This window comes from Maniola jurtina, chromosome 21 (genome assembly GCF_905333055.1).
Source record: "Maniola jurtina chromosome 21, ilManJurt1.1, whole genome shotgun sequence".
Lineage (NCBI taxonomy): Eukaryota > Metazoa > Arthropoda > Insecta > Lepidoptera > Nymphalidae > Maniola > Maniola jurtina.
The window spans coordinates 8576104-8602699 of record NC_060049.1 but is presented as its reverse complement, the minus strand read 5'-3'; the positions used below and the strand labels follow the sequence as shown (position 1 = coordinate 8602699).

At 36.2% G+C, this 26596-nt stretch overlaps 1 protein-coding gene across 2 annotated transcripts in view; it reads left to right on the top strand.

Annotated features, from left to right (window-relative positions):
- Window positions 1–26596, top strand: part of LOC123876403 — a 97994-nt gene that overhangs the window by 43136 nt on the left and 28262 nt on the right. For both annotated transcript variants that reach the window (XM_045922644.1, XM_045922643.1), the window contains exons 2-5: window positions 20410–20545; window positions 20968–21145; window positions 23996–24382; window positions 25068–25189. In XM_045922644.1, the coding sequence (XP_045778600.1) occupies window positions 20410–20545; window positions 20968–21145; window positions 23996–24382; window positions 25068–25189 (823 nt within the window). The remainder of the gene's footprint in view (window positions 1–20409; window positions 20546–20967; window positions 21146–23995; window positions 24383–25067; window positions 25190–26596) is intronic.

The window sequence follows — 26596 nt, the reverse complement described above, 5'->3', positions numbered from 1 at the left end:
GACCTACCTATCTGCCAAATTTCATGATTCTAGGTCAACGGGAAGTACCCTATAGGTTCCTTGACAGACACGACGGACAGACAGACAACGAAGTGATAAGGGTTCCGTTTTTCCTTTTGAGGTACGGAACCCTAAATATTCAGACGCTCTGTCTGGAGCGGGTAGATTTGATCCGAAAACAAATGTTTAAGTTTTTTTTATTTCGCTGTCGTGATGTTTTTCTTCTAAATTAAAACAATCCCTATTTCATTTCTAAACGTTTAAGTTACAGATAACAACCGGGTTAAAATATTCAAGTTATCAAGGCCAAGTAGGTATAATATAAATTATTTATAAAATGTCCAAAGAACCGGTTATGTAGTATGCCTAATTAATTATACCCTCATTACCGTATATTGATCAAATACAGCAGGGGTATTTACGTGTTGTATGTATTATACTTCGATCAATAAAATTAACAAGTGTAAATTAAAAAATTATAACACCCCCGACAAGTGAAGGTTACAGTAACTAGAAAAGAGCTGATAACTTTCAAACGGCTGACCCGATTTTCTTGGATTATAGCTAAGAACACTCTCGATCAAGCAAACAATTCAAACAAAAAAAAAACTAAATTAAAATCGGTTCATTAGTTTAGGAGCTACGATGCCACAGACAGATACACAGATACACAGGTCAAACTTATAACACCCGTCTTTTTGGGTCGGGGGTTAAAAAAGTGAACCGATTTTAAAAACACTGAAAAGTATTAAATACCTACTTAAATACTTATAATTTTTGCAGTCGGTTTGAGTTAATATAGATAAGTATTAATTTAGACTAAAAATCCCACATACCTACCTACCTACATATTCAGATGAAATTCGTAAAACACATAACTCTGTCTTGGTTGCCGCGCAGTCGGGTAAGAATTTAAATATACCTACGTCATCGATGTATATGGATAGGCCCTTCGAAGATAAAAAAACGCGCTCAAAAAGTCAATAGAATTTGCAAAAGTCTATTGACTTTGTCAATGACGATGACGTAAGATTCAAGCGTATTTTTGCGGACGGAATTGTATGGAAAAGGCTAATCCATATACATCGATGACCTACGTACGCAAAACTATAAAACTACCATGAGGATTATCGAGTATCTATATCACGTACCACCGTTTTGTCGGTTGGCATTTTTCCAAATCAAATATCAGTCATGTCCTCGGATTAGTGGGATCTGTTTACTGTATCGACCTTTTGGAAGTAGGTCTTGTTTGCTTTGTCTCTTACGAAATTGTATACGCATTGTTCTCTATGTTTTTCTTATGCTACGGGTTTTTCGTAGCGGTGATAACCTAGTGGTTGCTTTAGCCTGTGATTCACAGACAGATGGACAGACAACCAGACCGACTTGACGAAACTATAAAAACTCCTTGTTTTACTACGGAACCCTAGAATAACGATTTTAATTATGCCTCTTACCCTGGAGAACTTATTAGTAGTAGTAGTTTTGATTTTCTATATTTTCCTATTGTCAGGGAATTTTCTTCAAAAGGTTAGATAAGCAACTTTCCTTTCAGTTATATGGGTTCTGGGAACTGTTTAAAATTATTTTTACCCTTTATTTTATCACGTTGGAACCTTGGACTGTAAAATAAACCAACATGACTCAAAATTTAAAAAACCCCGACACAAAAACCTCTATATGAAAACTAGAACAGAGCTGGTAACTTTCAAACGGTTGAACCGATTTCCTTCAAATACAGTTAAGAACACTTTCGATCAAGCCACCTTTCAAACAAAAAAACTAAATTAAAGTCGGTTCATTCGTTTAGGAGCTACGATGCCACAGACAGATACACAGATACACACGTCAAACTTATAATACCTCTCTTTTTGGGTCGGGGGTTAAAAAGATACCATGCATAATGGGAACCATCTTATGTAGTAAGAGCGACTTTCCTTACAGCGATGTGGGCTCTGTGTATCGTTTATCCTTTACTTTACCCTTTGTTTTATCACGTTGGATCGTTGGATCGTTGGACTGTATAAACCCAACAAGATATCCATGCACAATGGGAAACAAAACAAGGCCACAGACAGGAACTAATCCACTCCACTATCCAAGTTCCCCCTCGACACGAAAGCAAACAAGACAATAAAAATAATAGTCTAACGCGCTGTCACCTTCTAACAATATTTATTAACTTTATTAAGGTGCTTTCTCATGGCTTGCGATAACGCGAGCCGTTTAAGAACGGGCTTGCTTTACCTTCGTTGTCTCTACTTTTAATTTTTACGAGTTAGGATGACGCGTTGTTGATATTTTACGCTAGGCCTTGACGATTGTCGCTATGAGACACGATTTTATGAATTAAAAACATTACATTTTGAATTTTATCATGTTTTGATCATGTTGTATTGTAGAATATAAACTATGTATGTGATACTTATTTGGCTCGTTGCTGTCTCATCCGCAGCTAAGACTAGACACAGTTTAGCTTAATAATAGTCCTAGCTAGAAATATAGCTTAAAGTATGTACCTATAAAACAATTCCACTTTCAGTTAGGTATATAAAATTTGACTTGTCCGATCGTTTATTCGTCGATCCGGGGGTTCGATCCCGGGCATGCACCTCTATCTTTTCGAAGTTATGTGCGTTTTAAGCAAATACGTATCACATGATTTAACCGTGAAGGAAAACATCGTGAGGAGTACCTGTATATGCCTGAGAGTTCTCCATATTGTTCTCAAAGGTATGTGAAGTCTGCCGCGCACTAACGTACTAAGCCAGCGTGGTGGACTATGCCCTAATCCCTTCCCATTCTGAGAGGAGACCTGTGTTGAGTAGTGGGCTGGTGAGGGGTTAATCATGATGATGATAGTTCGTTGTGTCACGCACCGTGGGAAACCACCGTTACAAAAATGCTCATAATATTTTAAAGTAGTTAAACAGGGCTGGCACGTTTCCATCTGGCGCCGCGTTCCTGTGATTTTCCCCAACGATCGATTAATATAGCACGAGACAATTAAATGATTCCATTGATTGCATCCGTATGCATCGAACCAAAACATACTAAGTAATAAAACTAATGAAATCAAAGTCTGGGTACCTATAGGTACCTAGCTCAAATTTGGCTGAGAGAAATCACTTTTGATAAAATCGATATTAAACTCGCTCCACACCTGCGCATAAATCGAGGCCTTGGATTTTCGCGCGATTTTAACACGAATAATATTATTATGTCATGTCCATCGATGTATATGGATTAGCCTTTCCCATACAATTCCGTCCGCAAAAATACGCTTAAATCTTACGTCATCGTCATTGACAAAGTCAAGAGACTTTTGCAAATTCTCTTGACTTTTTGAGCGCGTTTTTTATCTTCGAAGGGCCCATCCATATACATCGATGGTCATGTCTAGTATCTACCTCGCAAAGTATTACCTCTCTGACTAGTAACAACGGGCAAGGTATCACATATCGAAGGCACGAAACTATTCACACTTTTGTTAATCTTACATGGGATAAAGATTATTACCAGTAAGAGCCCGTTTAACTTTGAAACTAAATACATGTACGGTATATTAGCAAACCACAGACACAGATATTAGTTCCTAGAACGTAAATATCTATTTTTTAACCCCCAACCCAAAAAGAGGGGTGTTATAAGTTTGACGTGTGTATCTGTGTCTCTGTCTGTGGCATCGTAGCTCCTAAAGTAATGAACTGATTTTAATTTTTTTTTTTTATTTGAAAGGTGGCTTGATCGAGAGTGTTCTTAACTATAATCCAAGAAAATCGGTTAACCGTTTGAAAGTTATCAACTCTTTTCTAGTTACTGTAACCTTCACTTGTCGGGGTGTTATAAATTTTTAATTTACACTTGTATTGGTTGATATTTAAATTTTCCTTAAAGCGAAGTGCTTGTTGGCATCGCACTACGAATAAACTCCTCTATTGCATCTGCATTCTACATATTCCTAAGACAGTCATTATAATAATCACTGCACACGAAGTGTCACGCAAACCATCAATTATATTTTCTTCAATACTTTAGGTATAAATACAACAATGGAATCGAAACAAAGAATTAAAGTGCGACAATGGCGTGGCGCCAACGCTAACGCCTCCGTCATGAGGATGAGTTGTATCAACAATTACTATTTCTAGTACAACAGCTGATGACTCTCTGGGTCAATTTATTCGCTACCAGTTATACAAACGCAAGAAGTTTTTCGCGTTTGTATAACTGGTCATATGTATTATCAAAAAAGCCTATTGGTTTTAGCTAATTCATCAATTTTCATCTTCAATTCATCAATTATTGTCATATATTATATTATAACCAAATAAGCCTAATAATAAGCCTAAAAAAAATTCATTTATTTCATGCAAAAGTAAAATTCTCATTACTTTCATATATTTCAGGTGAGATAGCAGTCATGGGCTAATTTTTATTGGAATAAAAAATATAAAAAATGTTATTATATGATAAGTATGAAATAGGACATCTTCTGTGTTGGTGTAGGCTGGCGGGCGTGCTCTGCCTTTTTGGAGTGTTTTTTTTTTTTTGTTAAAACTGACTGGAAAGCGCTCCAAGGGGGTGCCGTACGCGTGTCAGCGAGTGCCAGACGAGAGAGAAAATAAATAATACAAGTGTAAATTAAAAATTTATATCATCCCCGACAAGTGAAGGTTACAGTAACTAGAAAAGAGCTGATAACTTTCAAATGGCTGAACTGATTTTCTTGGATTATATTGAACACTCTCGATCAAGCCACCTTTCAAACAATAAAAATTAAATTAAAATCGGTTCATTAGTTTAGGCGCTACGGTGCCACAGCCAGATACACAGATACACAAATACACAGACACACAGATACACACGTCAAACTTATAACACCCCTCTTTTTGGGTCGGGGGTTAAAAAAAAGAGTATGATGTAGGTATACTGAATGAGTAGTACCTACCTATCTACGATATACATAATTTCATTTCAACTCACTGAGCCTGTTTTTATGGTTTAGGCCTCGAGTCTCGATGCAATAATAACAAGGTTTCGTGGCCTATTTCCGGGCACGTTTCAGAGGGTACGGTCGTTGTCAAGGGCGTTTACTGGGTTGCCAGGATTTGAAGGTATGCTTTGCGGCCGGCAAATTCAGGGAGCTCCAAAGTCAATATTCAGATTGCCACTATGTGATTTCCTTCACAGTTTTTGCTGTATTTTAGTTGTTTTGTTATTTTTGCTGTTCATATTTTTGTTGTTCATTATTCATTTGGTGTTCGATCCCAGGCACGCACCATTAACTTTTCTGGGCTATGTGCTTTTTAAGCTATCAAATATCACTTTCTTTAACGGTGAAAGAAAACATCGTGAGGAAACTTGTATGCCTGAGAGATATTCTCAAAATTGTGGGAAGTCTGTCAATCTGCCAACGTGGTGGACTATTGGCCAAATCTTTCTCATTCTGAGAGGAGACCCTTGCTCAGTAGTGAGCCGGTGCGGCGATGCGATGAGTTGATGATATAGGTTTTTAAAAAGCCTTGTACTCTATTATTTTCCAGCATAATAATTTACCTGTGTTAATTCTCTATATAGGATATCTTAATTCCTTTCATATTATTATCATATTTCAATCATCTGATTTAAATAGCTTTTTAATGTTGAGCTTTTCTTGGAAAACAGATAATCTAATTTAAAAACACCAATTAAAAGTAGGTCTGTATATTATTTTTACCAACCACTTTAAAAATAAGTTTTTTTTTAAATAATTCAAACCATGACGCGGAAATATAATAATTTACAGCAAAAACCTTTCCTAGAATGACAGATTATAAGAATTTATTGGCTATAAAAACTAATGTTATTTGGCACTCTACCAGCTATTGGTGGTTTTTAGCATAACATTATGGTAACACTGAAAGAGCGGGACAGGCGTATTTGTTAGAGAGGGAGAGGTGTCAAACAAAGTTGACCCTGATAGTAACGTGGGCCCGCCTCCCGGATCAATAGAGGGGACAAAGGATCCTTTCAGGAATTACGTCATCAATGAGATCAAAAGTATTATATTTTCGCACACTTTGCTGCGTATATTTCATGCAAGATTTAGCAATTTCGAAGAACCTCTTTCTAGAGTTGTGATAATTAATTAATTTTATTATTATGTGATTTTGGCTTTAGGTAAACACTTTTGGTTACGGCGCACGAGCCTCGGGCGCGTTTGGAACCCTCGTACTACAAATCCAACAACTGTCTATATCAAAAAGCGAACAATGTCACCTGTTTTGAATAAATGATTTGATTTGACTTGAGCAAGATTGAAGCTAATCACTTTATAAGTGAACGATTGAAAATATGTGATTCCGTGTTAGACAAATCGCTAAATGTGCGATTTGTCTAAGCGGTCTAATAATAATCTAAACGTAGCGTAGGCGTAGATAGGTGTAAGAAAATCTTGCCGCATTTTATCAATAATTGTCAACATTTGGAGTGGAACTGATTTGCCGTTAGTCTTATGGAAAGATTGCAAATCGTAAATAGGTACTTATGTACTCGTACCTCAAAGTTTTTGAAGTGAAAACTCAAATGTAAACATGTCGATAACACTATCATCATATTGCATAAAACACGTGGAAGTGGAGTGTCGATTACGTTAAAATTATCAGTGACGCAAGGTTAGATTTCCTCTGTGCTGTGCTCCAAATCACATAAACACATTGCAAAAATAATATAACCAAAACATTTTCATATCAAAAATAGAACCTAGAGACAATAATCACGATTGAAACTTGGATGAATAAATACTCGATTGAAAGTGGAAAATTTAAGCTAAGCTGTCAATGTCACAAGATTATCGAAATATCTATCAATTATCCGAAAATTAGATCGATATAATTTATCAATCCTTTTTTCCTTATAGCTAGCTATATTGAGCTCATATTGTAAACAAAACGTGCAAAATAAACGTGGGTAAAAACTAATGGATAAGTCGATAACAACTCGATAACTTGAATAATCAGTATGAATATCAATATTTTATCGTCTTATCAAAATGATCTTAACAAATCACTGATGTAACTGTTTGACCTCCACCCACAAATAAGTTCGTTGCCAAATGGTTACCAACAAAATAATGAAATGGAATAATGGAATGGCTCTAATAAAATGGAAAACAGACGCAGTTCTATCCATAGATTTATCATAGTAGCTAGATGATAGGTGACTAACAAAATGTCATAACTCATGTGGCCCATAGGTATATTATGTTTCTTGACTTCGTCTGTGTTGGTGTTAGCTGGCGGGCGTGCTCTGCCTTTTTGGAGTGTTTTTTTTTTTGTTAAAACTGACTGGAAAGCGCTCTAAGGGGGTGCCGTGCGTGTGTCGGCGAGCGCCGGCACAGACGGGGTCCATACTTGTAAAGTTTAACTAACTTGTTACAAATAACTACAAACTTGACATAGGTTAATCTTTGTAAAGCCAGACGAGAGAGAGAAAAAAAATTACGTTTCTTATTATGAAATGTAGAGGAAAGTTTTATATTATCCACAACTTCAGTTTATTATAAACCTAAACACTTGAGAACTGAAAAATACTGCTGTTAATGTTATAGTTAATCTTTCGCTTAAGTCATTTGATGATATCTGGTAACCTTGCCTTTGGCGCTTAAGACGACAGCACGTGTTCGCGATAAATTCCTCATTTCAAGGTTAACCCGCCTGTTTTGTGGTTAGCGAGCTTAGAAAGAATTGGAATGAGTTTAATTTGGTTCCATTTATAAATATAGTTTGGACTACATAAATTTCAAACCCCTATCTTACCCCCTTTAGGGGTGGAATTTTCCAAAATCCTTTCTTTGCGGATATCCACGTCATAGTAGCTATCTGCATTCCCAGCCCGATCCGTCCAGTAGTTTGAGCTGTGCGTAGAAAGATCTACCAGACCAAAAAAGAGTGGTGTTATAAGTTTGACGTGTGTATCTGTGTGTCTGTCTATCTGTGGCATCGTAGCTCCTAAACTAATGAACCGATTTTAATTTAGTTTTAAAGGTGGCTTGATCGAGAGTGTTCTTAGCTATAATCGAAGAAAATTGGTTCAGCCGTTTGAAAGTTATCAGCTCTTTTCTAGTTTTCTTATGCCTAGACGTTTTTGTGTCGGGGTTTTTTATTCAAATTTTGATTTATTATATACATAATACATATAGATAATAATGTTATGCGCAGTGAGTCAAAAATTTGTTAATAACTGCAATGTTACACATAGCTATAGCGTGAAGTACTCGTACGTGCCTAGCGGGCACTAGGTACTATTTTATCAACAAGCTATTGTTTAAATACAAACAACACTTTGTTATTTTGTTACATTAGAAATATTGCGCAAGTTGATTTGTGGAAAATTCTTGCTGTAAAATCTAGTATTAGCTACCTACCTATTACATTTTTGGTTGATCATACAGTAAGCGTACCTAGTGTGGGACGCCCTCCAGCACGATGGACCGACGCGACGATATAAAGCGGCTTTTAGGGTAGCCTATGTCCAACAGTGGAAGTCCACAGGCTGATGATGATGATGATACAGTATCTGTCATCTTCTCAGGATAAGAAGCTGTGCAGAGCTCTTACAGACCTGTATCTCGTTGAGTAAATATTGTCGCCAGGTATAGCAGCTTCAAAGAGCTGTGGTAGCCTAGTGGTTAGAACGTCCGCCTCCGAATCGGAGGTCGGGGGTTCGATCCCGGGCACGCACCACTAACTTTTCAGTTATGTGCGTTTTAAGCAATTAAATATCACTTGCTTTAACGGTGAAGGAAAACATCGTGAGGAAACCTGCATACCTGAGAGCTCTCCATGTTCTCAAAGGTCTGTGAAGTCTGCCAATCCGCATTGGGCCAGCGTGGCAGACTATGGCCTAAACCCTTCTCATTCTGATAGGAGACCCGTACTCAGTAGTGGGGCGGCAATGGGTTGATCATGATGATGATGATAGCAGCTTCATGGCCGGGAAGTTTTTCGCCTCCTCCGGGAGCCATGTGTATTTTCCTAGGTAAAGATTACGTTTATGCACTAGCGCATGGCAGTAACAAATGATATGTGAAGATGACCCCGTAGCCTCTCGGTAGGGCCTATGTATATGCACTTCTGTGTCTTGGAGTTTGAGGTAGATTTGAACATTTTTTTTTAAATGGCTAACCATGGTAATCATGACTAATACTCCCCTTTCGCCTCCAATTATGCCAGGAGTGGGTACGACAATAGCGCAACGGGTTGAATTTGAACCGCCGACCTTTGACTATTGACGAAATCCGCTATTCGTTATGTTTTTAACCCCCGACCCAAAAAGAAGGGTTTTATAAGTTTGACGTGTGTATCTGTGTATCTGTCTGTGGCATCGTAGCTCCTAAACTAATGAACCTATTTTAAATTTAGTTTTTTTTTGCTTGAAAGATGGCTTGATCGAGAGTGTTCTTAGCTATAATCCAAGAAAATCGGTCTAGCCGTTTGAAAGTTATCAGCTCTTTTCTAGTTACTGTAACCTTCACTTGTCGGGGGAGTTATAAATTTTTAATTTACACTTGTAGACTTTGTTCTTAGGAATCATGACATTGAATTTGTGGAATACTACCAACGAAGCGAGTCGTATTCACGCATGATTCACTTACGCCTCGTATCTGATTTGAATACTACTAAAACATTAGCAACAAAGTCGAAGAAGAAACAAGCAACACACGAGATACCATTACGAGTTACGACTTGTAAAAATATTTTGAGCCCGCGATTCGTGCGTTATAAATAATTCAAAACATTATTTCTGGGTCACAGCCAAGATCAGGGATGCTAATTTAGTCAAAGGTGAATATCTTTTGAGCACAGAAAAGAAATCTTGTAAGATTTCGCTTTCATTATATCCTTGTAAGGTTAGTCCACGTGGGCATTTTGAATCTGTGCTACTTCTGTATACGATCCTACAGCTTTCTCATCCACCCACTTCCCAGGTCGTCATTTCGGTTCATTGGGTTAGAAATCATCCCACACTGAAACTACCAGGACGTGAAATTCACTCCAAAATGGGACTCGCTCAGCGATCCTTGTAATACTGTCGTCTTTGTAATTCAAGTACGTAGTGTGCCAGAGGTCTACTTTATCAATCAATATATAATAATATACGTTTATTGTTGTTTATTGGTATATAATCATTACTATAGTGATTATCATAAGTAATTATTATAGTAACCGCGGTCATAAACCAGTCATCAATAAAATATATTATTTCCAAGGACATTCTGCGGTGATAAAGTAATGTTTTCAACGCTGAATAACACAGTGTATTATAATTTGTTGTTGACATTATGGATTTGAGACATGGTGGTCATGGGCCTCATAGAAAGCTCAGAGTCAGTCAGTGGGTGATGGAGAGAGCTATGCTTGGAGTTTCTTTACGTGATCAAATCAGAAATGTAGGATCGTTATGAGAACCAGAGTAACCAATTAAGCTCAACGAGTTGCGACTTGCGAGGCTGAAGTGGTCACATAGTTCAACAAGTGTAAATTAAAAATTTATAACACCCCCGACAAGTGAAGGTTACAATAACTAGAAAAGAGCTGATAACTTTCAAACGGCTGAACCGATTTTCTTGGATTATAGCTAAGAACACTCTCGATCAAGCCACCTTTCAAACAAAAAAAAACTAAATCAAAATCGGTTCTTAGTTTAGGAGCTACGATGCCACAGACAGATACACACGTCAAACTTATAACACCCCTCTTTTTTGGGTCGGGGGTTAAAATACGAATAGACGTGGGGGTCCTAAGGTGTTAGAATGGCGACCTCCCACCAGAAAGCGCAGCGTTGGAAGACCTCCCACTAGGTGGACGGACGACATCAAACGAGTTGTAGCGAACCGCCGGATAGCGTCGTGGTGGCGAAAGACCGTAGCGTGTGGAAGTCCTTACAAGAGACTTAGGTATGTCCAGTCAAAGTCAAAGTCAAAGTCAAAATCATTTATTCAAAGTAGGTACAATTGTACTCCTTTTGATGTGGTGATGTGATGTGACAGTAGTGGACGTCTATCGGTTGATAATGATGATGATTATATTTTGCAAACATACGTTTACAAGTTGGGGTGATCGGTACTGACGATGGCCGAATGATGTCATCCTTCGCTTTTTATGTAAACGGGTTATCAAAGCGTATTTGTACGCATGTGGACTTTAAAACTGGATATGGGTCATGTATTATTATTTTGTTTGCAAAGAAATATAAAGGTACCCTACCTATAGGACTGGGTTTATAAAACGTTTTGTTTTAAAATCACCTTAGAATTCTTAGACCCAAATCAAATAGAACACTTAGAAATAAATAATAATAGGTATTTAACTAATAGACATTCTGTATAAAAGCTAAGTAAATTCATGCGGACGGAGTCAGAGAAAAAGCTAGTACTTATTTAATCTTTTGTTTCGTTTTATTCCGATACAAGTTTTATTAATTTCTTCGCATGCCTAGTCTTGATACTTTTTAGCTGACGATGCCAAATTCGGAATGTTGTTTATTAAGAAACGATAGAGAAATGCTTATCAACTTGAAAAGTTGGCAACTGCGTATCGCTTAGAACTAATTTATTATCCATTCTTGGAAATACTTTGTAAAGCAATTTTATTGTTCGTTTAAGAAGAAATAATGAATTGTGTTATGTGTATGCGTAGTTTAATTGTCAACGTGTTTTCCTTTCAATAAAATGCAAATAGCAAATGATGGTGCAGCCTGATATGAAAAATCATAGATGACTTCTTTACATGGCATCGATATTGTTTCATTTTCAATCTTTGTATTAATACTACCATCTTTATTTTTAGGGCTTCGTACCTCAAAAGAAATAAAGAAACTCTTCTGTTTCGCACTTCACTGGTTTTTTATCACATAATCGCGCATTTTATTAATATTAGCTTGATTTCATACAGTAAAAAAATATATAAATATTTGAGACACAATTTTTTGTATGCGATTATTAAAAATTATTATTTGCTAAAGGGTTTAATCCTAGCCTTTTCTCGCTGTTCATTATTTAGCTCCCAAACGATAATGCTACCAATTGCTTTAAGATTAAGTTCAATTTTGTATGTAGTCAATATTTTCTTCCTTAATATATTATGTATGTACATATATACTGTGTTAAGATGTATAATAATAGGTACAGTAAATTGTACTGTAAACCACACTGTGTACCACCTATTGTAAAACATGTGTTTGTAATGAATATAATATGATGATTATTATAAATTACATAAGTATTTTATGTCAATTATTTCATTTCAAGATTACGAGTAAGTTTTGTAAGTAATAATTATTATTATACGAACGCAATGTTCACCTATTTACCGTATTAGCACAGACGGTTGGGTAAGCAACTTAATCTTATCGGAATACATGGTATTTGCACTCTTATTAGGACTTCGTATTTGTCTAACGATGTCTGCTAAATGTGGGTAAGGATGGAAATATAGTTAATTCAAGGACAAGCAAGTTTCATATTATGTAAAATTTTAGCTAGGGTGTGGAAATACGTAAATTAATGATAGGTACACCTTAAGAAGTAATGGTTTAATGATCACCGCGAGTTTTGGGTAGCTATGTTCCTTGTGGGATCTTCTTCTTCTTTTTGTGTCTATAGGAAGTTAGCCATTATCTCGTCATATAATAATTTACTGTCTTTCGCCGCCAAATGGAATTCGGTACGGCCATGTGGGATGGTATCATCTTATTTATAGTATTAGTATATTTTGCACATTATTGTAAACAAGATTGATATATTTGTATAAATTTTATATTTTAGGTAGGTACTTACTACTTATATTGTTACTTATTATGTTTCTACCGAGTACATAAAGCAGTTGAGTAAACGTGGTAAAAAAAGCTTTTAGTAATTTGTAATTTTTCTAAGACTTTTTCCTGGGTAGGCTATCCGCTGAGATCTAGAGCGTAGATTTTACTCAGTATTAAAACGAGACTATATAAGAGGTATAAATCTGTGTCGTAAGCCGTGTTTATTTGCCTGACATCTGAGCAAAGTCAACATAAACTCTATAGATCTCAGCAGATAGCCTACCCAGGATAAATTCTTTTAAAAAAATCTCCCAAAATTAACTGTATACTTAACTGCTTTATGTACTCGGTAAATATATGATAGAAACATAATTTAATATAAATAAGTACCTGATTTATAAAATTTATTCAAATATAATATCAATCCTTTAACTACTGTTTACAATAATAAACAAAATATACTTGAACTGTATATTTTATTATCTTGATAATTAGAATTACGTTAAGACTTAAAACCAATACCATAATGGATATGCTTGATATGCTTTTGCTTAGGTATTTACTTTCCATATTTTATTGTTTCCATGCCTCCATGAGAAATCGATTAATCACGATTTCGATAACGATCACAACTTGAGTGTTGTTGTAATCGATTCTCAGATGACCTTCGAGGACAAGTACACTTTTCATATTATCATATTACCATGTTCTGCTTTATAATCTGCAATGTAATACGTATTACGAATGAAAGAAGAAAATAATACAGTCCACGATACCTTTGGATCATTGGTATTGACTACAAATGATAGAGGTATTCCATTATCAATTTTACTGACTCTTATTTCACAAACTTTATAAATCTAGTAGAAATACTTATGTTAGAAGAATCTTGTAAATTTTCGTCTGTGTGATAAAAAAAAGTGATAACTATCTGCGATAGTTATCACTTCAGCTTGACTCCGAAAAGTTAGAGAGGTATGCGCTTGGAACCGAATCCCCGACCTCCAAAATAGAAGGCTGACATCTTAACCACTAAGCTATCAACTTTCTTATTATTATCAGTATTATTCAATTGTCAATAGAAGATTACTTCAAGGGTCAAAATTGTTTTTGCGCTGTATTATTTTTGTCGATGACTATAGTGAGTGTATTGAATTGTTAAGTGTCTTGGAGTATCTAGCTAATTTTCAAGTATCAAGACGAGTGTAGTTCTGTGTATGTGTGTGCTATGTATAATTGCTTCTTCTCGGATAGATCATGATAAGATTTCATTAATATTCTTTGTACCTATTCAGTAGGTAATGTTAAAGGGATTAAATTGCAGGATCTTTAGTGTTTTTATTGGTAATTTTTTTTTCACATTTACTTACCAATTACAATCCGGGTATCTTTAAAACAAGAGTGAATAGGCACCTTCTAGGTAACCGCGTCTCATCTTAGACCACATCATCACTTTCCATCAGGTGTGATTGTGGTCAAGTGCTTGCCTATAGTGAATAAAAAAAAAATATATTTTGATTAGATTTCAGCTCAAAATCAAACCACATACAACTGTAACATATTCGTAAATCCTTGGAAGTTCCTATTTGTTTAGGTAAACTAAATACCTTTATACTATTTGCTTAAAGATTTTATGATTTACTTGATTTACTTTAAAGCATTGAGTTAGAGACATAGAGCAACAAATCGTGTTAGTTGTTATATACCCTAATAATGAGTAATGACAAAGCCCTTAGCTAATACGTAAACTTTTTTAAGTACCTACTCAACTATCCAACTATCGTCATTTTTATACCATAACCAAAAAGGTTCCGTTATATCCATACTTAATATTATAAATGCGAAAGTGTGTCAGTCTGTCTGTCTGTCTGTCTGTCTGCTACTTTTTCACGGCCCAACAGTTTAACCGATTCTGACGAAATTTGGTACAGAGTTAGCTTATATCCCGGGGACGGACATAGGCTACTTTGTTTTTCCGAATGTTTAATTTGCCAAAATCAACAAAGTAAGAGAGCATTATTAATACCAACTATGTAGAGCTATTGACCAAACCAATTTAATTTTGCAAATCACATTGATTTCATGAGCCCAGTTTATCAAGTATGAGGATTGACGGTCTTTCTATGTACATAGTTGCTTGTACACGAGTTGGGTTGAGCTTGAGTCCATTTTGTAGGACATTTGCTGCTCTAGTATTTGACAACTAAGGCGCATCACGCTTTGGATGAATGATAGTAAATAAACTTGGTTTCATGTTGTCACAGCAAATAGCTACATAACGCCTTAGCGCATGTTATTTTTATTGGTTTGCAGTTTTTTAAGCGCATTTAACATTTCCACGTTTCCTGTTTTTAACCCCCGACCCAAAAAGAAGGGTGTTATAAGTTTGACGTGTGTATCTGTGTATCTGTGTGTCTGTGTATCTGTGTATCTGTGTATCTGTGTATCTATGTATCTGTGTATCTGTCTGTGGCATCGTAGCGCCTAAACGAATGAACCGATTTTAATTTACTTTTTTTTGTTTGAAAGGTGGCTTTATCGAGAGTGTTCTTAGCTATAATCCAAAAAAACTGGTTCAGCCGTTTAAAAGTTATCAGCTATTTTCTAGTTTTCTTGTAGAAAAGAAGGTTAGATAACCCTTAGGTTCATAATATTCAAGTGTCAATTGACAAATGTCAAGCTGTCAAGATGGACGTTGCCTAGATATACATAATTATTTATTTGAAAATGATTTGTCGGGGGTGTTGAAAATTTTTAATTTACACTTGTATTTTGTAAATGTCTAATAATAATAATTATGTCAACCGTCTCGAGTTCGATCGTAAAACTGCACTGTCTACGTGGATTTAGTTTTTTTAACCCCCGACCCAAAAATAGGGGTGTTATAAGTTTGACGTGTGTATCTGTCTGTGGCCTCGTAGCGCCTAAACGAATGAACCGATTTTAATTTAGTTTTTTAATCCTATGGAAACTTCTTGTTTTTTCGGAACAAAAAGTTTTGTGTTCTTCCTTGGCATGCATGATAGATAGATAGAATAGAATAGATTTTTATTCAAATAAACTTTTGCAAGTGCTTTTGAATCGTCAAATAATTTACCACTGGTTTGGAATCATGCATCTCTGTACCAAATTTTGTCAAAAACTATTGTTTAACCGTTTAACGACGTTTAACGGTTGTTTATATATCTGATGATCTGATTGCTATCTTTTCATGGCCCATCTGTAAAGATAGCGGACAGACAGATAGACACACATTCACATATTTTATAATATTAGTAAGGCTTACCGCCGCGCAAAAACAAACACCAGAGGAACCGCTAGTACGATATCGACTTTTCAGGAATTTGTAGATCGGCCCCTTGAATGAAACTGTCATAGCTTTTTTATTTATTCAGTTAGCCCTTGACTGCAATCTCACCTGGTGGTAAGTGATATGCAGTCTAGGATGGATGCGGGCTAACCTGGAAGGGATATTGCAATTTTCATTAAGCCCATACTCCTTTGGTTTCCAAGTTAGTCGAGTACTACTTGTCATTGTTCTTCATGATCATGAGCCATACGAAATTCGTATATGCTTACATCCGGGATAAATCTTAAAGTTTACATTTTCCTTGTACTTGAGAACCTGTATTAAGTTACAGAAGAGCCACTTCATCTTACTTCACGTAACTTATCTTGCCTTTTGAGAAACGCCACTCAAAATTTATTGAAGAAGACGCGTAGGAGTTTTGATAAATCGTACTTGATTGAGACTTATGTTGTCGAGCTCAGATTTTTGTGTATTTTCCTTGAAAATAATAAATATTGGCTGTTTCCCAACGAAAACAGAGAGGTTAACGTGTATGTCTGTTTATCTGTTAGTCTGCTGTGACATCGTAGCGCTTAAACGGATAGACCGATTTGAATGCGGTTTCTTTAATTCGAAGGGTTCTATATCGCTATATGCTTGATGAAAATCTGTGCAACCGTTTGAGGAGCATCAGCTGTTCTTACAGCTGGGTAGAGATCCTAGTTATCCAATGGATATTTATCTTACCTTCACTCGTCTAATGGGCTAGACTCCGACTGCAATGCAATATCATGGTAACTCGGGCAGGGTTGTCAGGGGTGATTTAAATTTTTAACTTACACTTTTCCATCACTTCCATTGTTCTCTCTTCTTATCCAATTCATCCAGTCCTTGCTCACCAATTTTATATCATAAAATATTTCTGATCGTTTGGCCTTCCAACATCCCCTATGCTTCTGATCCTTTTCACCGTATGTAGTATGGATTGAATTTAATCCAGTCTATAAACAGACAAACAACTAAACTTATTATTTATCGATATACATAGTATAAAACTTACTTAAGTATTATTATAGACTACAGGCCCATGTTTAAAAATGGGTGGGTCATATGAACCACCAGGTGACGTATACAGGACGATATAAGAGCATAAAATAATAAGTTTCAGCACTATGCCGTCACTTGTAAGCTGTCCAACAGAGTGCTGGTGAGAATTGAAAAGTGCAGGTAGAGTGAGTACATTTTGGTCATATATTTTTGTACGGCATTTTTACCATCGATAGATCCATGAAAAATAATAAGAAAGCGCGCAGTGCCGTAAAAAAATGGTGCGCCACAAAGTCAGTAAATGTTTTGATTTTCTGACAATTTTCGGGGTAAATTTGGTCATTTAATTCTGTACGGCACTAGTTTCATACTGTTTCAATACAGCCTCTAATCCATTATTCCGCAACGCCGTACAAAAATCATGCGACAAGGGGAAAAAATTGAGGGTAGCAACCCCCTCTCTTTCCGTGGTCCGGGGGGTGATTTGAAACAACATAAAATTAATTTATTTTGAAAGTGTTTTATGCATAGATAATATTTTTTTACATGCCGTACATTTTCGTTGGTCCAAAGGTTTGTAGGGGATGTGGATATTATATACACACCCGTTCACTTCAGTTAGACGGCATAGTGATTTTATCATATTATCAATTGTTCTCTTCAAAAATATGTTAATGCCGTACAGTATCAGATGGCCATAAAGTACTACACCCTTAAAATGGTAGCGTCATTTTCATCAGCCTAAAAGATATGGTCTGCATTAAAATGTACGGCATAATTTTTTCCTAATTTATTTATCTTAATACTATTTAAAACAAGGGAAAAGCGTAGAAAATTGCTATATTTTATTAATCTATGAATATTTAAACTTTTGCAATAATTTGAAAAATTTCAGTTTTTGTATTTATCTATAATTTTTTTTAGAACAGTTTCTTTTGAACGGCAATACTATATAACAATAGTATTTTACACTATCATGTTAAAAAAAAGTTGCCGTACAGAGTCAAATGATTTTACAGCTTTAAAAATTAAGTATACCATGAAATTAAGATAATTATTGATACACATTCAAATGAACACTAATTTTTTTACGGCATTATTTTTAATAGTACTTTTGAGTGCTAGATAATGTTTTGGAACCAAAGCCGTACTTTGTCAAATCACCCCCCGGACCACGGAAAGAGAGGGGGTTGCTACCCTCAATTTTTTCCCCTTGTCGCATGATTTTTGTACGGCGTTGCGGAATAATGGATTAGAGGCTGTATTGAAACAGTATGAAACTAGTGCCGTACAGAATTAAATGACCAAATTTACCCCGAAAATTGTCAGAAAATCAAAACATTTACTGACTTTGTGGCGCACCATTTTTTTACGGCACTGCGCGCTTTCTTATTATTTTTCATGGATCTATCGATGGTAAAAATGCCGTACAAAAATATATGACCAAAATGTACTCACTCTACCTGCACTTTTCAATTCTCACCAGCACTCTGTTGGACAGCTTACAAGTGACGGCATAGTGCTGAAACTTATTATTTTATGCTCTTATATCGTCCTGTATACGTCACCTGGTGGTTCATATGACCCACCCATTTTTAAACATGGGCCTGTAGTCTATTACCACTTAAACGCACAATTATTATGTCACATCCCACTAGGCTAAAAGTCTTTACCTTCATAAAAGCAATTTATCACCATAAGAGGATAAGTAGTTTGCGCGATAAATTCGCAAATTACACTAAATTTTTTATACTCGTACATACAGTGAAGGTCGAGCCGCCTTCCTCTTGATTACTTCCGGTAGGAACTTTGTTATTAATTTTATTCCTTGTGTGTCTTACCTGTTCATGCCGTAATTGTTTGCCTTTTTTAGAACGGGCAAATGTTGTTTAAAACTTACAACGCATTAGTTCAATGCCTTGAGCTTTGAAGTCTTGGTTAAAAGACTTTTCTTTTTCTTTTAGCAGTCGTACGTCTCTTATGTTCGTTCTCTTCGGATTCTATTCGGGTTTTGGTGTTGACATAATGTGTTGAGTTAGTCTGATTCAAGACTAGTGTATCTAACCAAAGAAACTGTAATTTTTAGGACATGTCTTAGACAACGGACAGTGTTAAACTTTGGTCACCAATAAATAAAACCTACCTGCCAAATTTCATGAGTCTAGGTCAACGGAAAGTACCCTATAGGTTTTCTTGACAGACGCGACGGACGGACGGACGGACAGACAGACAGACAGAAAGACAGACAACAAAGTGATCCTATAAGGGTTCCGTTTTTCCTTTTGAGGTACGGAACCCTAAGAGTAAAGTGGGTTGCTTCCAAGATTGAGGTTACACACATGTAAAATATTGGTCCAAATTAGCTAATCTTTAGCAATTTTGATTTTATTTATTGTCAGATTTCAACCGTTAACGTAACCTTGATGCAACTAGACCTAAGCTGAAAAATATTTTACTTATCTTACTGAATATACATTAAGAAATACTGAATAATATAAACTAAGTAATAATGTTAAATCTAACAGAATTATCCAATTAAACCTCTTAAATGACTGTAGAGTCTAGACACGCGCTGTTCACGCTTGCCCAGTTTTTGCACATGTCCAACCTGTCTGACATTGGCTTCAAGGTTCACTGAACTTGTTGTTACCAACTCATAAATTATACTGTTCATCTATATCGTGCCTTATGTAAGCTTTATTTTTAGTCATTCTAAAATTGACGTCGTGATAAAAAATTAAAAATATCTAGGTATTTATTTATAATACCTACTTAGTTATTTAGTTAGTTAGCTACCTAGTTAGTTATTGTAAGCTCTTAAACTTAGAGATACAATTTCATCCTAACTATCATCGCAGCGTATGCAGATACCTAAGAGTATGATATCTTTACAGATGTGTTGTTTTTCTTCTTAGGGTGGCTTATGATGGTGATAATTGACGATTCAAAAGCACTTGTAAAAGTTATTTGAATAAAAATATATTCTATTCTATTCTATTCTATCCTATCCTATCCTATCCTATCCTATCCTATCCTATCCTATCCTATCCTATCCTATCCTATCCTATCCTATCCTATCCTATCCTTCCTTTTAATAATCCCGTGAGGACTTCGATTTTCCGGGATAAAAAGTAGCCTATATGTTAATCCATGGTATAATCTACCTTCATTCTGAATTTCAGCTTAATCTGTCCAGTAGTTTGTGCGTGAAAGAGTAACAAACATACACACAAACTTTCGCCTTTTTAATATGTGATTTTCTTTGTCCCCAGTGGTGTACTGCGACTACAGTGGCTCGGGTCGAGGCTTGCAATGGGTGGAAGAGTACGTGATGCGAGATGTGCTTCCTGCGCACGCGACTCGCTGCACTGCACTGTCTGTCACCTCTGGACAGAGCGAGATCTATCGGTGAGTGCAACCTCTCACTCCGTCACTATTAGGATTGCCAAATGCCCCGTATTTTACGGGTTACCCGTATTTCAGGGTATGATAGTACAAAAACCCGTAATTGAAAAAATAAAATACGGGGTAAATAAATCGCCTGTACTTTTTGACCCCCGACCCAAAAAGAGGGTTGTTATAAGTTTGACGTGTGTATCTGTGTATCTGTCTGAGGCATCCTCTAAACTAATGAACCGATTTTAATTTAGTTTTTTTTTGTTGAAAGGTGGCTTGATCGAGAGTGTTCTTAGCTATAATCCAAGAAAATCGGTTCAGCCGTTTGAAAGTTATCAGCTCTTTTCTAGTTACTGTAACCTTCACTTGTCGGGGGTGTTATAAATTTTTAATTTACACTTGTAATTTTATATGTGTTTTGTCTCATCCAAAAGGTCAGAGTCAAAGGAAATCATCCGCAAATCGGTCGGGGCTTGCAGTGACGATGCGGTGATACTTGGGGCTTCTCTGACCCGGTTCCTGCGAGCGCTGCGGCCTCAGCGGGTCGCACTCTTCGTGTCTTCAAGAGAGACTGAGAGGCAGTTAGAACCGTGGAAGGAATATGACGCTGAGGTAAGAATAAGCTACAGTATAAAGAGAGACAGAGTAGCACAGAATGTAAGATGTAACCACAAATTCGGGGTTTTCAGATTTATTCCTGTACTTGTGCTATAAGACCTACCTACCTGCCAAATATCATGATTCTAGGTCAACGGGAAGTACCCTATAGGTTTCTTGACAGACAGACAGACAGACAACAAAGTGATCCTATAAGGGTTCCGTTATTCTTTTTGAGGTACAGAACCCTAAAAATATCAAAAACCCTGTACTTTTTAAAAGTTTACAATACATTGCAAATAAAACATCTAAATGACATTAGAGGTCAACGAACGTTCCGTAAATAGGTCGCTTGAAGTCAATGCCGCGTTTTGCCACGTTATAAAATGCGAGTTTGAAAAATAATAAATCACTAAAACTACAAGATAAGGCAAATGGTTATTAGCATTGATTGTGTTCAGGTAGTATAATAATAGCGCTAAGTTGTTGCTAGCGTTCTGGTTACATTCTGTATAAAACCGTAATGGCAGGATTTGTCCTTCTACAGGTATAAGGTGACCTTGGTTGTGTTAGACGTGACCTACGGTACGCAGTTAGTGCAACTGGTAGTTACGATTACTGATAACGCGCGAAACTGCGTTTTTACGTGTCCACGTTTGTTATAAATGATTTTCATTGTAGTTGGTTCTGATGCACTTTACAAGGGACAGAAATATCCATTATTTTCAAAGCTCACATTTAAGCTTTTTTTAACACAAGAAATGATTTAATAAATAATAAACTAAACAATGATTATTATTTGTTAAATCATTGTCGAGCAATGATTGTTGATGTCATTATTCCACATGATGATAATCTAGTGAAAGCAGAAAAGGAAAAAGTATCGAAATACTTGGACCTGGCCCACGAGATTACCGCCATGTGGAGTGTTGACTCAGCGATTATTGTACCGATAGTTGTATCAGTCCACGGTCTTATTGCGAACAGTTTCGACCAACATCTTAAGAAACTGTCGCTTAACTGTTGGATCAAGGGTAAGATACAGAAGGCAGTGGTTCTTGAGACGGCACGCATTGTGAGGAGGTTTCTCACTCTGGAGCCCTGACCACTGGCGGCTTGGGTCCAACCCACCCCGCTGCTAGTGGGATCCATTTTATCATATTTTTATTCAATGTTTTTTTTTCCGTTACTTTAGTTTTTTGTTGTTTATGTTATTTTATTTCTCTTTTGTTTCTGTTGTTTTTGTTGTTTCTGTTATTTTTTCTGTTTTTTCTGTTGTTTTTGTTATTTTATTGTTTGTTGTTCAAAAATAGGGTAAAATGTGAAAAATAAATAAATGAGAGATAAAAACTAAACAACTAAACTAAATAACTAAATAATAATAATATTAAAATAAATTATTAAAAGAAGTCCCTTAAGGCAAGGTTCCGAAGATACTGGCAGCGTTCCCTCTTTGTCCGAGGCAGCTGCCAGCTCTTCGGTCTCCTGTGATGTCGACTAACCTTTTTGATATTTCCTTAAAAAGGCTTATAGCGCTAAGCTTGTACATATTTCACTTGCATAAAAATTAAAAATGTATATGTATTTTTCCATCGTATTTTTTATTCTAGTAGTAGGTAAGTTTCGATGATCCATTCTTAAAATCTTAGAAAAAACTATTAAAAAATCAATCTTTTATTAATAATTTCATGAATCATGTTTCTCTAGGGTCAAGAAAATGGTAAAAAGGACTTTGGTTATACTTTATTCAAAGACATTTCAAAAATGTCAATTTAATATTCATAGAAGTACTAACATTTTAAAATGTTATTATACTATTGATCATGGCCTGCATTAGACACTTACTTATCATCTGGACAAACAATTTTATCTATCTACATAAGCAAGTATAACAAGTCTATTTGGAAGGTTGTTAACCTTCTACCAATGCCGTAAGTTCAAGTAGGTACTTATTCCGAATTGCGCTGCTATTTTAGTCGACAGCAATAATTATTGCTGACTTCTTAGAAATTGAAACAATCGCTTCTCCAATTTTAAATAGTTGTATCTACAATCTACATAACATGTTTTGTATACATGATCGATATAAATAGCCCAGTAAGATATAGATTAATTTTCGTTTGTCAATAGGAATCGTATTCGGGTTGCAGGCGATTTCTAAATCTCGTGCCATGGTTCTCATATATTATTATGGAGAATCATTATACATCGATGTGGAGAATCATTTTCATTGGTAGACGTTGACAGTGAACGCAGTTTGAAGCATTGATGTTGGAAACGCCTTGATATTGGAAGCAATGGAAGCTTTCTAAAAGTCCGTCATGTCATAACTGATAGATTTTGGATGTCCTCGCAAAATATTTATTCGCTGGGTTTTCAACTGGCCCGGTTTTAAAAAGAAGAAGAAATTAATAAGCATTAAAAAATCCTCGTTGCCATGTCCAGAGATTCATCAATCATCATCACCAACCCATCCTTAGTAGTGAGCACGAATATCCTCCCAGAATGAAAAGGATTTGACCATATCAGACTGGATATGGTCAAAGCTCAGGCTAGCCAAGGGTGAATTATAGACTTCACACACCTCACGATGTTTTCCTTCACCGTTAAAGCAGTGATACTTAATTGCTTCATGTGCGTGCTTTGAAAAGTTAGAGGTACGTACCCGGGATCGAACCCCCGACCTCCGATTAGAAGGCTAACGATCCAGACATTATCTATCATCAATTCCGAAGTCAGATATTTTAACTAGAAAACCAAAGTGACACTTACCTACTGAGTAAAGGATGTGCGCAAATGTGCGGACAATCGAAACAATGCAGCCAAAGCGATCCACCAGAATATTAATATCACTTATCTTTCCAGATAATCAAGATACCGGAAACCAAGGAAGGGTTCATTGATCTCAATAACTTAGAGTTGAAACTTCAAGAGAATACAGGGACTGGCAAGCGTATGATTGGGTTCTTCCCAGCAGCTTCCAAATTGACAGGAGTTCTGGCTGATGATGTCGCAACCACCTTACTGTTGCACCAATATGGGGCGTGGTCCTTCTGGGACTTTACTCTAGTAGCTCCTACCTCTGCTGTGGATATGAATCCCACGTTTTTGGGCGTTGAAGATGTAATGGTTAAGAAGGATGCTCTGTTCTTTAATTGTGAGAAGTTTGTTGGCGGAGTTCAGGGGCCATACGTTGCGGTTGTGAAGAAGGACATTTTCAAGAATACTCCCCTGTATTCTGATGATGTTGAGGTAAATTGATTTGTATATTGATGTGAAGTAATCGATCAAGCCACCTTTCAAACAAAAAAAACAATATTAAAATCGGTTCATTAGTTTAGGAGTTACGATGCCACAGACAGACGCACGTCAAACTTATAACGCCCCTCTTTTTGGGTCGGGGGTAAAAAGGTACATCGCTAGAAATTCCCTGCCTAGTTAGTTCGTTCATTTCCTTTTCATTTCCTGGTAGAAATCGACTGACAAACTAAAATATTTACGAGATTAATTCGATTCAAGTGAATTTATCAGACTAGGTAATCTGAAAGTGGGCTAGATTTGAAATTCTTTTAGATGGATTTGGGTGCAATATTTTCCTACAAATCTCGGAATCAATTTAATTAACAAGTGTGAAATTTAAAACACCCCCGACAAGTGAAGGTCACAATAACGAGAAAAGAGCTGATAACTTGCAAACGGCTGAACTGGTTTTCTTGGATTATAGCTAAGAAGACTCTCGATCAAGCCACCTTTCAAACAGAAAAAACTAAATTAAAATCGGTTCATCAGTTTAGGAGCTACGATGCCACAGACAGATACACAGATATCAAACTTACAACACCCCTCTTTTTGGGTCGGGGATTAAAAATACTGATTCAGTAGGTCCGGTGAAATTACAAGTAGGTATTTTTGTCTTATGTTTATCTCATCCAACCAGGTACTGGCGGAAAGGATTGAAGAATACAGGTGCACAGAGGCTGTGAGAGCAGCGATTGTCATGCAACTTCGGGACGCGATTGGTGTACAGAACATAGCTGAAAAACAGGATCACATTACGAGGTAAGTGTAATATCTATTTACAACACAGATGAGTGGTATATTTCATAGTATCTATAGCACTCATGTTCTGGAATTGGAATTCAGCATTTATGACATCAGTCCGTAATATTATTATGATCTCTGACGACGAGATCAGTGCGTACAACAGTGTCTTCTACTTCGGTAAAGGTGCCATTTTGACTACACATAAAAACCGGCGGCAATTAAATTGAAAAAAAAAAACTGCCGGCTTCCATATGGAATTGTTTTCACTAACAGTTCAAGTCTCTATTAATTAAAGGATTACGATACTTATTTAGTATTTTCTGCCAAATATTGCAAGAATGCAAGCAATTCTCAATGCTTCCTGTAGAAAAAGATATCACACTATCACACTTCACACTAATATTATAAAGGCGAAAGTTTGTATGTGTGTGTGTGTGTGTGTGTATGTGTGTGTGTGTGTTTGTTACTCCTTCACGCAAAAACTACTGGACGGATTTGGCTGAAATTTGAAATGAAGATAGATAATATCCTGGATTAGCACATAGGCTACTTTTTATCCCCCGGAAAATCAAAGAGTTCCCACGGGATTTCGAAAAACCTTTATCCACGCGGGCGAAGTCGCGGGCATCGGCTAGTAGAGATATACTTACATCAGAATTAAGTGCATTGCCCGAAAACGATGTTATACTAACAGAATTCCAAATTGTACCTTATAAACAAATATAATCAGCATCAGCAGACTATATGAACACAACATAATATTTCTAAAGGAATTATGATCTCAAATATTGATGAAGATGCAATGGTTTACATAACACGCTATGATCCGAAACTACATAATTACGAAACATTATGAATTATGATAATATTTGATGTGGGTGCAATCATAATAAGAGAATGATTGAAAGGTTGTTTGCCTTTAGGATTCGCAAAGATTATTTTGATAAGTATATTAAATAAATAGGTATGATGCTTTTGTATTCGATTTAAAATTATTATAGGTAACTACCTAACTTTAGCCTTTTATGTATTATAATACCGAAAACATTTTGTTTGATTAGAAACGTCGTATGCATTTCTAAGGCGCAATGCACACCTGCAGATTAGGTAGAGTCGATGTACAGCGTCAGATTTTTCTTTGGTTCGAGTTGTTGCTTAAAATATACTTATTATTTAGTTTAAAATAAGGAGGTTGGCGGCGTGGGCAGACGGCGCACCGCGCTCCCTTTGAGTCTCCTTCGTATTTTGTTTTCATTGAACCAATTTCAACAATTCAAAGTTTTCATTATATAATATCTCTTTAAAACAACGTTACGAACTGTACCTATTTCTTGAGAGCAAGTTATCATTCGTTTCTCCAGTTTAATAATAAACTGTCATCATAATATTTTAATTTGGGTCAAAAGAGATTCTCTGGCAAAA